Raw genomic sequence first — 16,139 nt, 5'->3', positions numbered from 1 at the left:
TAGTGAGGATGCAGGATCATTTGTCTGTGTTAACTCCACCAACACTGTTTGTCCGATTTTGACAAATAAGCTATCAAAAAATTCAGAATGTTCCTGAGATTTATGCTATCGCTTTTGTAATTCGTACCTTTTAAACTTTTTGACTTATTACATATTTTCTTTCTCATTCATTTCTGTTCGAAATTTCAGCTTTTTCAACCTTATTGCTAATGTTCAGCTATTGCTAGGTTAATGCTTAGCTTAAGCTAGGTTAGTGGTAATGCAAGGCTGATGCTAATACTAGGTTAGTGCTAATTCTAGGTTAATGCTAATGTTGAGCTAATGCCATTGCTAGGCTAATGCTAATGCTAGGCTAATGCTAGGCTAATGCTAGGTTAATATTATTACTAGGGTAATGCTAACACTTATGATAACGCTAAGCAATGCAATGCTGATGCTAATGTTAGCTGATACTAATGCTTATGCTAATGCTTGTTACTCTTTTTTTCAACGTTATAGACTTTTTAAATTGAAAATCTAGATTTATCTTAGGGATTTTACTTAACTGACGTGTTTCTCTCATTACGTGAAAATGGCTTGGCTTAGTGGACATGTTGTATATTTTCATCCAAAACAGCTGATCAGACTTGTTTCTACAACTTTATTACATTGTTCAGATTACCCATGAGCAGCAACAGAACAAGAGACAAAAACAAGTGCAAAAAAACAACGCTGATACATATTCACTATGTTAGCTTCACAGAGGGATCAAGGGCAGATGTGGCTGATCAGTTTGTTGGTGTCGACTCTCTCTACCCTCTATTGTTCTTCTTCTCTAGTACATGCAGTTCTATAAGTATTTGTCTTTATTGTTTGGTCCTAAATGTTTGAATAAATGAACTATTAAGAGGTTGAGGAGGTGTTGGGGGTTTGCTGTAGCTGCTACAGTTACATGAGCATTAGCGATAAGCTGGACTACTTTAACACAGAAATAATGGAGAAAAATTGGAGGTTCAGATTGGGAAGAGCAGCACTGGACTGTTGCATACCGGCTGTGCAGCTTTACAGCACGCTTCGTCTCTCCAGGTGAATTCTTGATCTTTCTCCATCATGACACAGTGTCCGTCCTGCACCTGGCCGGGCTCGCCCTCGGCCCAGCTGGTGTCGACGAGAGGGCAGTCGCTCACCCAGTACCAGGCCCCAGTTAGAGAGCTGCGGCGCATGCCGATCCAAAGGTCCTTCAACCCGCTGTGGTTCTCAGAGATGAACCTGTTGACTTTCAAGCGGTGTTTTTCACTGGAGAAGCAGATCAGATCCATGTTCTGCTCCCGGCAGTACTGCAGAGACTCACGCCAGCCGTTGGCAACATCGCCAACATGGATGATCTCAGGTTCGATAACACAGCCACGGAAATCTGTGTCAGAAAATATAAGCACAGCTCTACAATTCAGGTGGAACCAGTTCAACACGGGGACTGGACAAACATCGCAGATCTATGACATAATTTTACCTCATCAAAACTCAAGATATCTTCAACCCCAGTTTTAGATATCTGTAACCAATATGCTGTTTAACTTTGTGGTCCAATGATTTTGATTTAATTTCACCTCAAACAGTTTTTAGCTGTGTTTCCATTACAGATTTTCGCAAAATAAAAGCGATATTTTTAAATGTCGACAAAGTATAATTGCGCTTTGAACGTGTTTCCATTGAACGTTGTTTTGGGCAGGAGCCTCGTAATTCCTGTGAAATCGCATCCCGCAAGAAAGATGGACGTTCCAAAGTATAACGCTAAGATATGTCTCAGTCTCCTCTTCTGTCCAAATGTACCACGTCATGTTTTCTCGGAGAGAAGTGGTCATGTGACAAGGTATGTCACATTCTGTGACATGTATTTGCGAAAAAGTGTTGCGACTCATTTCTACATTGAAACGTCTGAAATACCTCCTCATAAAAGCATCAAAACTTTTTAGCAATATTTCAGAGTTTTGATTTCGAAATTCAGGCATTTCCATTACCAGTTTTTATTGAGCTATTTAGTTTTTACGCATTTCCAAGGGTAATGTAAACCCAGCTTGTGTCTTCATTATATCCTTAGTGGTTCATGTGGCCCTATGCAACTGCACACTCTGCCTATAGCCGGAAACACCTGTGTCTTTAACTTACAGATGTCTGTAATGACGTATCCCATACACATAGACGAGTACAGCAGGGGAAGGCAACTCCAGTCCATTAGGGCCGGATTCCTGAGACTTTTAGAAGTGTCCCTGCTCCAACACACCTGAATCAAACTAATGGCTCATTATCATGCTTCTGCAAAGCTTGAAGACAAACTGGTTCCAACCAGGTGTGTTGGAGCAGGGAGACATCTAAAGGTCTCAGGAATCTGGCCCTCGTAAACTGGAGTTGCCTTCCCCTGCAGTAGAGTGATGTAGTTTTGCTGAGGCAGCAAGATGATGTAAATATGGCTAAAAAAGACCAGAATAGCTCGTGGCTACCAAAGGTTAAAATGGGTTGCCAGACGTGGATGTAGGCGGAGTCTCTGTGAGTGTGACTATGGCGGAGTTTTGATTCATACCTGGAATTTTACTTATGATGGGAGCAGGGGTCCCCATATGGAATCCGTTTAAGTCACTCATCAAGTAGACGGCCATGGTGGCGTCAGCGTGCCAAATGACATTCTTCTCAATGATGATTTCGACTTCTGCCGAAACGTAATCAGTTCCTTTCAGATCCTGCCAATCCGAAGCCTTAATGGGGGAACTTCCTATATGAACGCCCGTCTTCTTATCCTTGTGGACTACGATCACCGCAGTGTTCATCAAGCCTTGGATGCTGTTGACAACGTAGCACGCAGCGCCGTCCTGCTCTGCGATCAGAGGGAGAAGCAAACCGGGGAGTTGCAGGAAGGCTGTGCCTTTGCTCTCCACCTGCGGCGAGGTGTCATCGAAGGGCTCGGGCTGAGTTTGGACTCCATCTGCCTTAAGGATGAAGGTTTCTGCAGCGTTCTTTACCAGAACAGGAGGAATGAAGAAGTTGAGATTCTGGTCTTTGACCGGAGGCAGCATGGTGTACAGGAGGCTACAGTTACACTCCTTCTGGACCAAACATGGGTGGCTTAAGTAAATCCCTATCGGTTTATCAGACTCCACCACTGAGTCTGAACTATCCAACCAGATCTGAGCAACCTGATTGGATTGGAGCGTCACTTTTCTGGTTGTAGAACCTTTCACAGTCACTGTGGTTTTCTGGTCGCTGACACAAAGTAGTCTGAAAGGGTTTCTCTCGGTCACCTCGTTGATGACATCCGTGATTCTGCTGACAACGGGCGGGATAAAGAACTTACTGCCGAACTTATCGTTGGGGATCACCAGTACAATCTGCATGCTGTGTTCTTTGACACTGATGACCTGAACCACGATGTCTAAGTTGCTGGTGATCTGGTAGGTTTTGTTGGAGATGTCTTTCCTCTTCACCTCCATCTCTCCACTAATTTTGAAAGAATAGCTTTCTCCTGCTTTCATCTGTTCTTTACTTTGTTCATCATTAAACGACTTGATGGTGACTTTAGTCTCGTTGTGCAAAGCTATCACTTGGATTTTGTTGTCGGGCACCATGGGATAATAATGTGCAATGTTCTCGGGCCAAAACACCAGAAAATTCTTGCCGTAGTTGGTTTCACTGTAAATATCTGGAGAGAAATAAAAGAATGTGAAAGTTAAATAATTACTGTATATGATAAGAAATCTACTGCAAAACTAAATTGAGAGCGATGGAAGAACGTTGAAATAAAAGTGTCTCGTTTTAATATATTACTAATATTTGATGAAAGTGTGCACTCATTAGAAAAATACCTTTCAATACTTTTAATCCTTGGGGCGGAACCGTAGGGGAGCAGCTGTTGTTGATCGGATGTTTTCAGTAATCTGTCTTTGCGACTGTAACTGAGTAGTTCAGTGTAACTCGTATTTCCAAAATAAGGATTGCTACATACATATTTACCAGAGGTGTAAAGAGTACTGATATCTCCTACTCCAGTAGAAGTACTGTTATTTGTTTGAAATTATACTAAAGCACAAGTACAAGTAAGTCATACATAAAATACTCAAGTACAAGTAAAAAGTAGCTCAATGAAATAGTACTCAAAGTAAAAGTTACTAGTTATTTTCATTCCCCATGTTTATTTTTGCTAATAAATGTTGTTGCCACGGTTCCCTTGCATACAGTAAACATCTCATGTATAAACTTAAAAAGGAAGAGACCAAATCCTAATCTATTTTCCACAAAGGCTGCATAGAATAAAAGGTTTGTCAAAAAGTACAATTCTTTAAAAAAAAAATAAAATAACACCAATGAATTAATTTCAAAATAAAAGATTCTCAGGCAAGTATAAAGACATTTACTTTGAAACTGAGAAAATAACCAACATTTAATGCTGTTTTGGCTCATTGTCTGTTGATCATTTTAAAACAAAATATAATAATTTACTCAGTAACTGTTGGGTGTAGAAATGTAACAAATTACTTTACTTCTTTTAAAACGTACTTAAGTAAAAGTAAAATTACAGATTTAGAAATATACTTATTACAAGTACTCATGAAAGCAACTCAATTACAGTAACGTGAGTACTTGTAAACTTTCTATGCATTAAAATGAAAAACTAATAAAGCGTTCCAATTATTAAATATTTGGTTTATAATTCCTGGAAAAAAAATAACCGTCACTATGGCAACATTCAGGTAGAGTATGTGACTTGTCGCCAGGTGAAACTTATTTATTGATTTTTCTTTAAGTTAAATTATTAATTTTGTGAGACACTTACAAAGGGACATAGAGTATCTAAGGGGTGGTTGTGTGTGTGTGACCTGCACTAATCTAGTGTTTTCCATCTCATCTGAATGTTCTCTCTCTGCGTCTGGGACTTCATTTCTACTTTGTTTGTGGATTTTTCTCTAGATTCATCGTCTGAACTTCAGTTGGAATGAAATGATCTGCCATCATCACAACATACATGGCTGTAAACGCACCCCCCACTCAGCCTAATCTTATAATAATGAATACATTTACAAACATTTAGAAACTACAAGTTTGCATATTCAATGAAATTCCCCGATGTATGTTTTACGTGATTGTAGTCATTTTAATTTGCAAAATGTGGCGAGAAATCTCAACTTTTCTGAAACTCTGGCTTCCTTGTGTATAATTCCACATATTTAACACAATTTTAAAGTGAAAGTGCCGATACCTGTGAATTATTGTTTTATTTAATTTTATTTACAACCTCAGACTACACTCACTCAAGATTTACGCCAATAATATTAAAATCTGGTGCGTAAGAGATATAAGAGAAGTGTTTTTTCTCTTCATTTATGTGTTTCTGATTTCGTTTTGTACCTTTTTTCTCATTTTTGTATATAATGGGTGTCATTTTTTGTGTTTTTCTTTTCATTTTGTGTGTTTTTGATTTCATTTTGTATCTTTTTTTCCCTTGTTTTTGTATATTTGGTGTCGTTTGGGGTACTTTTGTTCCTGTTTTGTGTAATTTCATTGTCATTTTGTATGTCTTCAGTCATTCTTTGTGTTTTTCTTTTCATTTTGTGTTTTTTACTTGATTTTGTACCTTTTTTCTTCATTTTCGCATATTCGGTGTATTTTTGTTGCTGTTTTGTCTATTTTTATTGTCATTTTTTATGTCTGGTCATATTGTGTGTTTCATTTTGTACCTTTTGTTCTCGTGTCAAAGTTACAACTGAACGTCTCAGACAGGTGCTATGTAAATAAAGTAGATTCTGCATACTAGATTTAAAATAGGGAAAATAGATATGTGTCTATAATATCAAGTTTTAAAAAACAAGTAAAACAAGAAATAATTATGGATTTTGAAATTAGCTGACTGTAAATGAGTTATGAATCACTTTATAGCAACAAATGAAGATGTTTGTGTTGTTGTTGTTGTTGTTTACCTGTGTTGGATGCCACCGTGCCAAACAACAGGAGGAAGAGGGTAAACACTCTCCAGTGTGTCATGGTGAATTCTTCTTTCTGCAACATTTACACACATTAAAACTCTCAGGTTTGACTTGATAAGACACTGGTAGAATTGTGTTTTTATTATTCAATCAAAAATAAATATTTTCAATCAAAGTTAAAAAAAAAAACTATTTGCTACTAAGAGCTTCAAAACTTTTTTCACTTCAATCAAAGAAAAAAAGTGTTTTAACTGAATAGTTTGATTGAATACTAATGACACAAATATACTACCTATAATATGGCCCAAATACAAAAATATGGCTTCAATCAAAAACAATATATTTAATTAACAAAAATATACATTTGCAATCAAAGAAAAATGGTGTTTAAATGCAATCATTTGGGTCTCAAATATTGTTTTGCATTTGAACACGTTTTTTTCTTTGATTGAATAATAAAGACAACTCTATTTCCATAAGACACAAGGTTGGAAAAAACGAGCAAATCAAAAGCTGAAAGTGATACAAACACAAGAAATACAAACTTACATGTATTGTACAGATACAGAATTTTGGTGTAAAGGGAGACGATGAATGTACAGGAAGGATAAAAATCATTGTTTTAACAGCAGCAGAGAGAGAAACACAGTGTAGTAAACACAATGTAATAAACACACAATGTAATAAACACACAGTGTAATAAACACACAGTGTAATAAACACACAATGTAATAAACACACAGTGTAATAAACACAATGTAATAAACACACAGTGTAATAAACACACAGTGTAATAAACACACAGTGTAATAAACACAATGTAATAAACACACAATGTAATAAACACACAGTGTAATAAACACAATGTAATAAACACACAGTGTAATAAACACACAATGTAATAAACACACATTGTAATAAACACACAATGTAATAAACACAATGTAATAAACACAGTGTAATGAACACACAATGTAATAAACACACAGTGTAATAAACACACAATGTAATAAACACAATGTAATAAACACACAGTGTAATAAACACAATGTAATAAACACAATGTAATAAACACACAGTGTAATAAACACACAGTGTAATAAACACAATGTAATAAACACACAGTGTAATAAACACAATGTAGTAAACACACAGTGTAATAAACACACAATGTAATAAACACAATGTAATAAACACACAGTGTAATGAACACACAATGTAATAAACACAATGTAATAAACACACAGTGTAATAAACACACAATGTAATAAACACAATGTAATAAACACACAGTGTAATGAACACACAATGTAATAAACACAGTGTAATAAACACACAGTGTAATGAACACACAGTGTAATAAACACAATGTAATAAACACACAGTGTAATAAACACAGTGTAATAAACACAATGTAATAAACACACAGTGTAATAAACACACAATGTAATAAACACAATGTAATAAACACACAATGTAATAAACACAATGTAATAAACACACATGAGTAATAAATACATAATAAACACAATGTAATAAACACACATGAGTAATAAATACATAATAAACACACAATGTAATAAACACACAGAGTATTAAATACATAATAAACACACAATGTAATAAACACACAGAGTATTAAATACATAATAAACACACAATGTAATAAACACACAGAGTAATAAATACATAATAAACACTTACAGTCAGAGCTCAGATGTTCAGCTTCTTATTCCGTGGCTAATGAAGACATAATGGAAGCAGAGTTCCCTGTGAGTGTGTGTGTGTGTGTGTGTGTGTGTGTGTGTGTGTGTGTGTGTGTGTGTGTGTGTGTGTGTGTGTGTGTGTGTGTGTGTGTGTTTCTGTTCTTTGTGTTTTTTATGCAAAGGTTTAACAAATGAGCTAAAGTTTGACAAACAAATGTGATTTTCTCTGAGTTTAGAGTCGTCACTCAGTGCGCACACACACACACACACACACACACACACACACACACACACACACACACACACACACACACACACACACACACACACACACACACACTGTGTATATCTGAGCTTCATTTGACTGTCAAACAGGCAGTGAGCTCAACAACACAATTTACACACAACACAACAGATGCATATGTTTTATGTTTTTACGCTGAAATGGTACGAGTTAGAATATCATTTACAAAAAAAACATAACATTTTGATTCTATTTCAACTTAAGCTTTATTTAAAACATTCAGTTGTTTTGAACGTTTTTGATTTTTCTTTAATCCATTTCATATGTTTTAACAATACAATAGCAAGATAAACAAGAGTTTTCATTATATCAATTAAAACAATAAAATGTACATTTTCTTTTTGTTTTTATTTGGGGGGAGGGGCCTAATCTCTCTTTTACTAAATAATAATGAAAATCATGAATAATCTTATTTTGAAGTTTGTGGTTGAGGGTCTTGTTTAGGGATGGATGTAAACATGTATATTATATTATATTAGTCATATAAAGAGAGAAAGCAACAGGCATGCTCTGATTGGCTGTTCTGTTCTGCATATATCAAACTCAAGGCCTGGGGGCCAAATTCGGCCCTTTGGAGCACCCAATGCAGCACGCAGGAGAGAGTACAAATGACAGAGAAAATGTGACTTATTGTGTAAATAAATTACTGAATAATCCAGCTGTAGATATTTCAAAATCACCTAATTAATAAAAATCTACAATAATTTTAGAGGCTTGTAGTTTCCCTTTGTTTATATTACATGAATGCAGTAATTTTTAATTGCAAATTGTGGAAAGAACACTGAATTTTTCCACAAATCTTGCAATTTCTTACAAACAATTCCACAAAGTTTATCTAAATTATACAAAAATTTGTTACAAAATCAAGAATTTTTTAGGCGAAAATCTGGCAGAGACTGGTGTTAAAAACTATGGCACGATTGAGATTAAAATTGTTTTTTTTCTAACCTAAAATCTGTGGCCCACTTCAGATCAAACTGATCCATATTTGGCCCCTGAACTAAAATGAGTTTGACGCCCCTGCATTAGTGTGTGACTGAGTGACGTCACAGGTGAAGCACCGCTCGCTCTTTTTCAATGGATTTCAACATTAAATGCATAAATTAAACGATTTTGAACTATAAAAATGTTCAAATTATACAGAAAACTAATTTATAGAGCTGTACCTGCATAGTTGGAGCACACGGTGCCTGAAGCAACTGTTAAAATAACCGGACATGAACCAGAAAAGCTTCATTTCATCTAAACAATCCTCATTGTGTTTAAACTCAGACTATGGTGTGTTCATGAACTGTTTGATAATGTGGAAGAAATGACTTCCCCGAGGCCACAATGTGCTTTGTGTTTCAGCCTTTCAAGTTATTTTAATATGAGGACATTTTTTCACCATCAAACACCAAATTACTGCGAGTCACAGAGGTTATAAACAATAGTCTAATCATACAAACATAGCTTATCACAATAACTACAACATATTTTAATATGGGGAGAAATTTGTCTCAAAAATGTTCACAAATATATCCAAAATGTTAAAAATTTTTAAGACTTTCGTGTGTTTTTTCAGATTTTCACTTTTTTTTTTGGTAATATTTTTAAAAAAATTTTTTATGAAAGTGTCTATTTGTACAGTTGCCGTACAGAAAACCCTTGTTGCTATTGGTACGGTTACTGAAGTACAAGTACGTAGCATCTTAGGGTTAGGTTATAACCCAATATCGCAACAATATTTAAAGTTAGGATTAGGTTTAGGTTTAGTCTTAGTCACGTGACGTAAACTGGTCAAATAGGAGCGCTGCGTACGGATAGAATTTCGGAATATTGATACAGCAACCGTACGAATAGCCACTGCCACTTTTTTTTATTTTTTTTATTGATTCAGCAGTGGGAAAATGTATAATAAAACAATTGTATCACACAAATATAGTTGTTTTCTATTTATATTTATAAATAGAAACAGAAAATATACATAGAGAAAATAATAGAAAAAGTATATAAATACAAATAGAAAAAATAATATAAAAAGTATAATGACTATAGATATTTGCATGTTTAAATTATGAGTACATTTGATTGTACCCCATAAAATTAGGTAAAGTCATGAAATATGAAGCAAAAAAAAAAAAAAAAAAAGAAGAAATAAACTATTATGTTTTGAATGATAAACATTGAATGGGGTCAAATAATCCCCAATGATATTTGGAGGATTAACATCAACTTTATGTTTTTGTTTTTACATTTTATTTGTCTTAATTGAAACGTAAATAAGACACAAAAAAAAGTTTGAACATAATGTTTGAATGGTTATATACGTCATTTTGTGATATTGTGATTAGTTGAAGTGATTTTATTCGCTGCTTATTATTCGTTTCCGTTTAAAATTGAATTACTGTTGGTTTTTCTCTCGGGATCAGCGATTGGTGAATGTAAGGCAGTCTCAGCAAGTCATTGGTCAAATCTACTCTCAATCATAATAAGGCGGGGCTTAAGGCTGAAGTTTATAAATACTCCTCAGCTCCACAGCTGTGGCGGTAGAAAACACAGAAGTTTGGCCGGAGGACAGCGAGCCGTCTCCGGGTTGGAGCCAAATGAGGCATCGGTAGCGATGGAGCGGCTGATGGAGGCTGACGGCACAGTGCTGATAAACCCGCTCCTCACATCGGTAAGTCCCGCCGAAGTGAAACAAACTGTTAACCGCGCTTTGCACCGCTTAACCGTCACCGGGAAGAAAGCGGAGTTTGTGTCCGAGCACGGTGCTTCTTCCCCGGCGAAAGTGTTCAGACCACCGCTAGGACTGTAAACATCTGTCCTTCACACATGGACGAGCTAAATTGGGTAAAAGAGTTTGAAATAATTAGTTTATTTTTGTTTTTTTACAGGAACACTTTATGTCAGGAAGTGAAACAACGATGCACAGAAACACAGGACACGGAACTCTTTTTAAAAATAAAGACATTTTACAAATTAAAACAAAAGTAACTCAATATACAAATTCTTCACAACATTGAATGTAACACAATGGCCAATACAGTAATTGGTTTACATTCGGCACTATTGTCATTTACACCCAGGTCCAATGTATTGCTGATATTCTATATTTTGTATATTTTGTAACCTAACTCTGCTGTCACTGCCTTTCTTCCCCTTTATGCTGTCTCATCACAGGCTTTTATTCGAAATCAAAGATAAACTTTAACCTTTAACAAGGTAAAGGTTAAAGTCAAGTCAAGCTGCTATTTGTGTATTTATCTGTACATATTATTGTGTCGTATTTAAATTTTCTATTGTTTCTGTTGTGTTTTTATATTTATTTTCTTCTCTCACTGGCACCTTGGAGTTGTACTTAAATTTCGTTGTACCCTGTACAAGGACAATAAAAGGATATTCTATTCTATTCTAGTTAGCTCCACATTTTTGGTAATCCATTGTGAGACTTACATTTTGGTGTAACTTGTTTCAGAAAACTGTAGCAAACTGAATTTCCAAATCACTCAAAAGAGTTCCTTAATGACTGCATCCTATTTGTTATCTTAAATATATATATAGCCTATTGGCATCTTCCAGTTCATGTACAAGGAAATAACATAAACATGACTTATATCATAAACACACACACATACATGCAGCGATGTTCTGTTAAACTTGATAAACAGGAGACTGAAAGAATATAAACTGGTTTAATATGGGTTTTTTTTTACTCCCTGATGCTGAACATCTGGGGAAAATCCTTTGGTGTGACTGTGCATCACTTGTTGGATGCTGATGTTGCGTTGCTATGGCGACGGGATGCTGTCACTGTTTGTTCTCGGACGTTAAGGAGGAAGAAATGGAGTGAGAAGCTGCTGTTATTGCTCTTTCTCACTCTGTGTGTGTGTGTGTGTGTGTGTGTGTGTGTGTGTGTGTGTCTCTGATGACTGAGATGACGTCAGCGTGTTGGTCCGTTGGCACCGGCATCACCGGAGAGCCGGTAACAGGATCCCAGAGGATGTTAGAGGAAGGTTAATTTTCTTTAACTTCACGTCTTCTGCCTGACTGGTCTACAAAACTACTGGAAATGGAAAGAAAAAGCTGTGAAATAAATTAAAAAACATAGAAAACATTTGAGAGGATCAAACTAAAACAAGAAATGTCCTTAAACGTGTAAAACGAAGAAATCTCACAAAGATAAAACTTCTCTAATAATGAGATTTAATTTTTTTTCTCCTAAAGAGACATTAATATTAAAGGTGATATTTGAATTACGGTAATTAAATTAATCTATATTAATAGCCTAACAATATTTGACACGAGAAACAATGTTTTCAATATTTAAATGTATGTTGGTTTATGACTGAATCAATGAAAACTATAAATGATCTTAAACTAAATAGTGCTTGTTATTTCTATCACTGAGTGCTAACATAATGTGTAATATGAATAAATAATATTGTGATTGCATTGTTCACAAAACACAAACTTAATTTTAACTAAAATATATTCATGCTTTTCTGGATTTTTTTCAGTAAACTTTCTAAAACAAATGTGTTTTTGTATTAAAATAAAAAAGTATGAACTGAACAGTGTAAAATAGTTATGAAATAAACAGAGCAACTGATGAAGCTGATGAATTTAGTTTGAAATAGTTTTCCTACAAAGCAGTTGATAAGTTGGGTCAGACCAGTGTTTCTCAAATGGGGGTACGCAATGTCACTACAGGGGGTACTTGAGAGAGTGGAAAATTACTATTAAAGTGTCAGTTTTGGTCCCACCCCAGGCTTGGTATGACTGAAAATTATAAAAACTATAGAAATAAATATATTCCGGAGCCACTAAAGGTTTTTCAACCTTGGGGTCGGGACCCCATGTGGGGTCACCTGTAATTTAAATGGGGTCGCCTGAAATTTCAGAAAAATTTTAATTGGTTTTTGAAATTTTTTAATGATCATTCTTGTTTCTTAATTAAAACAACACACAGTCTTAAAAAACTATTTCTATACTTTCACTTTGTGAAATATGAATCAAACATGATTAAGATAGATAGATATATACTTTATTCATCCCCAGAAGGGGAAATTCAAATGCCCAGTAGCATACAGTGTGCCACACAAATACACATGAATACATAAATAAACAAACTGCTTTATTTTTCTGATCAGTGCACAGTTTTAATTTAACTCAAGTATTTGATTTTAATGGTATTTTTTTCTTTTGATTATTGCATGTTTCTCATTAGAACATTAAGTAAAGTTTCACTGACAGTAAAAGCCATTTTCTCCTGCTTAATAAGCAGATTTCACACTTACTTTACGTGTTCAATGTGTGTTTGACGTTCTTTCTCTTTATATAATTTTGTAATCTAATCTTTATTTGCGTCAAAGTTTAAAACAGGGAAGTGTTGTGCACACACTGTATGACCACTAGGAGGCGCTTCTGTGTAACATACATATTTATACATTTATACCTAATGTCAGATATGGAATGGAAGTGAATGTTTTTTGGACTTAGGATTCTGCACTCAGTACTTTCACTTAAAAACTCAGGCTTTGTTAGTAAAAACTCAGGCTTTGTTAGTAAAAACTCAGGCTTTGTTGATGAAAACTCAGGCTTTGTTGATGAAAACTCAGGCTTTGTTGATAAAAACTCAGGCTTTGTTGATGAAAACTCAGGCTTTGTTGATCTTGACTTTCTCTCCCTTCTGTCGTTGTTTCCCACTAGTGATGTTTGTCTCGTGACATTTTCAGAATAAAAGAAAACCACAGAGCCATGTTTGAACTTCCTGTTCTTTGAGTCAATACAGTGTCAGAAGCCACTCCCCCTTTTGTGTGTGTGCGTGTGTGTGTGTGTGTGCGTGTTTTTTGCATATGTACCTGGTCTGGACTCACTCAGCTCAGAGCACAGTGTGTGTGTGTGTGAGGTGAACTGACAGCTATGGGGGACCCGTGGGGACACATGGACGGTGAGGGGACGTCCAGACGCTGCTCCACGGTACAGTTTATTTCCTCGTGTCACATGTTGATCCAGACGAGCAGCTACACACTGACATCACTAAAAAGTACACACTTGGTTCAAACCAGCCAAACTATGGTAATACTGTATCATCTCAATACAGGATGTTACTTTAGCATTAGGGTTGGGCAATATGGAGTCAGACATACATCATTTTCCTCAAAATAACAACATATGATATGAATCTGGATATTTTAACAATAATAAACTCTGAGCACAAAGATAATTCTGAGTTAAATTTACTGACACAGACACATTTATAAACATACTGCTGCACAAAGTGTGACACTCTAGTCTTTCTGACCTTCTAAGGCATGGGTTCTCAACCTTGGGGTTGCCGGATACCTTCAAGAAACTAAGAATATATATATATATTGAACAATTTACTTATTTTTACCCTTTTTCTGCAACTACACCAAACTTTCTGTGTTTTAACCTATATTTCATTTCATTTCATTTCATCTTTTTCTGTCCATTTTTCTAATTTAAAACTTTTAAAATATTTCTGTGGTTTTTTAAATCCCATTTCACCACATTTTCTGCACATTTGTTCCACTTTCAAGACTAAATCCTTTCCACCACTTTTGCACCTCATGTCACATACTTTATGTACCTAATGTAACCAAAGCAGTAACACTTTTATCTTGTAATGGATACGATTGTCTAAACTGTGTGGCTTCAAAACCCTGGTTAAAGTAGGATTTTATTGACATGAGTGTGTTACCTCAAAAACAAACAGAAATCAATGATTTGCTGCCTTGTTATGTAGCAAGTGTTGCTAATGCTAATGCTACACCACTTTAGTTAAACAAAGTAAAAAGAACTGTGTGACTAAAATAACGTGAAGTTTTGCATGTCAGTCTTTTTGTTTGATGTTAATTGTACTTGATAAATTGCTTACATACTGTACATTTCTTAAAATGTTTGAAAAGTACCCTGACTTCAATGATCTTTTATCCCTTTTTTTCATTTAAGTGGATAATTTAAAGTAGGTGAATTGGTTTGTTTTACTGGTAAATAACTTGAAAATAGTCTAAATGACCTGAATGAAAAAATTACGATAAAATTGTGATCGCGATTTTACAAAGAAAAATTCATTTAAATTTTTTCCGTAACGCCCACCCCAAGCGATTAAAGGAAACGCTGTAAATGTTGCTTTGACCTGATCCTGTGCAGTAATGTTTGTTTGTTTGTTTGTTTGTTCTGCAGAGAAACGATGAGGAGGCGGTGCTCGACCGGGGGAAGACCAGCTCCACCCTCTACACCAACTTTGAGAAAGAGGAACTGGAAAGTAAGTTTATGACACACACACACACACACACACACACACACACACACACACACTCTCCTGTGCTCCGCCTCCAGGTCACAGGGCGATCTACGTGGGCGTTCATGTTCCCTCCGCCCGTCAGAGCCGTCGCCGCCATCGGCACCGACACCACAGGAAGAGGCGGGACCGCCCGGAGCGGGACGACGGGCGAGAGTCGCCCCCCTACGGTCGGTACCTCAGCTGCTTTGTCGGTCAGAGAGTGAGGAGTGACGGTGAGTTTGTGTCCCGCAGACACACCGTCTCAGAGAGTCCAGTTCATCCTCGGCACCGAAGACGATGATGAAGAGCACGTCCCCCACCACCTGTTCACTGAGCTGGACGAACTGGACCTGAGAGAGGGGGGGCAGGAGTGGGAGGAGAGGGCCAGGTGTGACACACATGCACACACACGTATAGTATACGCATGCACACACACACTCGTGCATGTACATGCGCATACACGTACACATACACACACACCGAACAAACACATATATATATACACATACACACACGTACACACATGCAGATTTATACGCACATACAAACACACACACTCATGCATACATGTGCATGCAGACATACACGTGCACATTTGCACATGCTCGCAGGCACACGCTCGCACACATGCACGCACACAAGCACACGTGCACACATACACAGGTGTGCACACACACACACATTATTTAAAAAGTATTTTTAGTCAAACCACGTGTTGTACTATGATCATCAGCAGACCAGTGAAGGCTGCAGTGATTTTTCTGACACGGCAGTGAAAACTAGTGACGTTATTGTTAGATATTCTTGCAGTGTCTGTTTTTGTTGTTGTAGCGATGTTGCAATTTGCAGACGTTCCCTGGGCTCTGGTTGCTCAGCCAGCTGCACATAAA

General features: G+C 36.3%; 2 protein-coding genes across 4 annotated transcripts in view; one reads left to right on the top strand and one right to left on the bottom strand.

Moving 5' to 3' along the window:
• Nucleotides 1-739: 739 nt before the first annotated feature.
• Nucleotides 740-7,725, bottom strand: LOC114478620 (uncharacterized). The gene is made up of 4 exons (XM_028471798.1): nucleotides 7,653-7,725; nucleotides 5,943-6,021; nucleotides 2,558-3,670; nucleotides 740-1,393 (listed from the first exon to the last, which is right to left on the bottom strand). Exons 2-4 carry the CDS (start codon nucleotides 6,004-6,006, stop codon nucleotides 993-995), a joined length of 1,578 nt encoding a protein of 525 aa, XP_028327599.1. The 5' UTR covers nucleotides 6,007-6,021; nucleotides 7,653-7,725; the 3' UTR covers nucleotides 740-992.
• Nucleotides 7,726-10,460: 2,735 nt separating this feature from the next.
• Nucleotides 10,461-16,139, top strand: part of LOC114478619 (sodium bicarbonate cotransporter 3-like) — a 29,740-nt gene continuing 24,061 nt past the window's right edge. For 2 of the 3 annotated variants that reach the window (XM_028471797.1, XM_028471795.1), the window contains exons 1-4: nucleotides 10,461-10,617; nucleotides 15,150-15,231; nucleotides 15,306-15,437; nucleotides 15,502-15,637. In XM_028471797.1, coding sequence (XP_028327598.1) covers nucleotides 10,561-10,617; nucleotides 15,150-15,231; nucleotides 15,306-15,437; nucleotides 15,502-15,637 — 407 coding nt within the window. In that variant the 5' untranslated portion in view covers nucleotides 10,461-10,560. Of the gene's footprint in view, nucleotides 10,618-13,788; nucleotides 13,920-15,149; nucleotides 15,232-15,305; nucleotides 15,438-15,501; nucleotides 15,638-16,139 lie in introns of those variants that run through there. The other variant, XM_028471796.1, reaches the window with a different exon arrangement.

This window comes from Gouania willdenowi, chromosome 16, assembly GCF_900634775.1.
Source record: "Gouania willdenowi chromosome 16, fGouWil2.1, whole genome shotgun sequence".
Taxonomy (NCBI): domain Eukaryota; kingdom Metazoa; phylum Chordata; class Actinopteri; order Blenniiformes; family Gobiesocidae; genus Gouania; species Gouania willdenowi.
The sequence above is the reverse complement of the archived record's forward strand: the minus strand, read 5'-3'. Positions and strand labels throughout refer to the sequence as shown.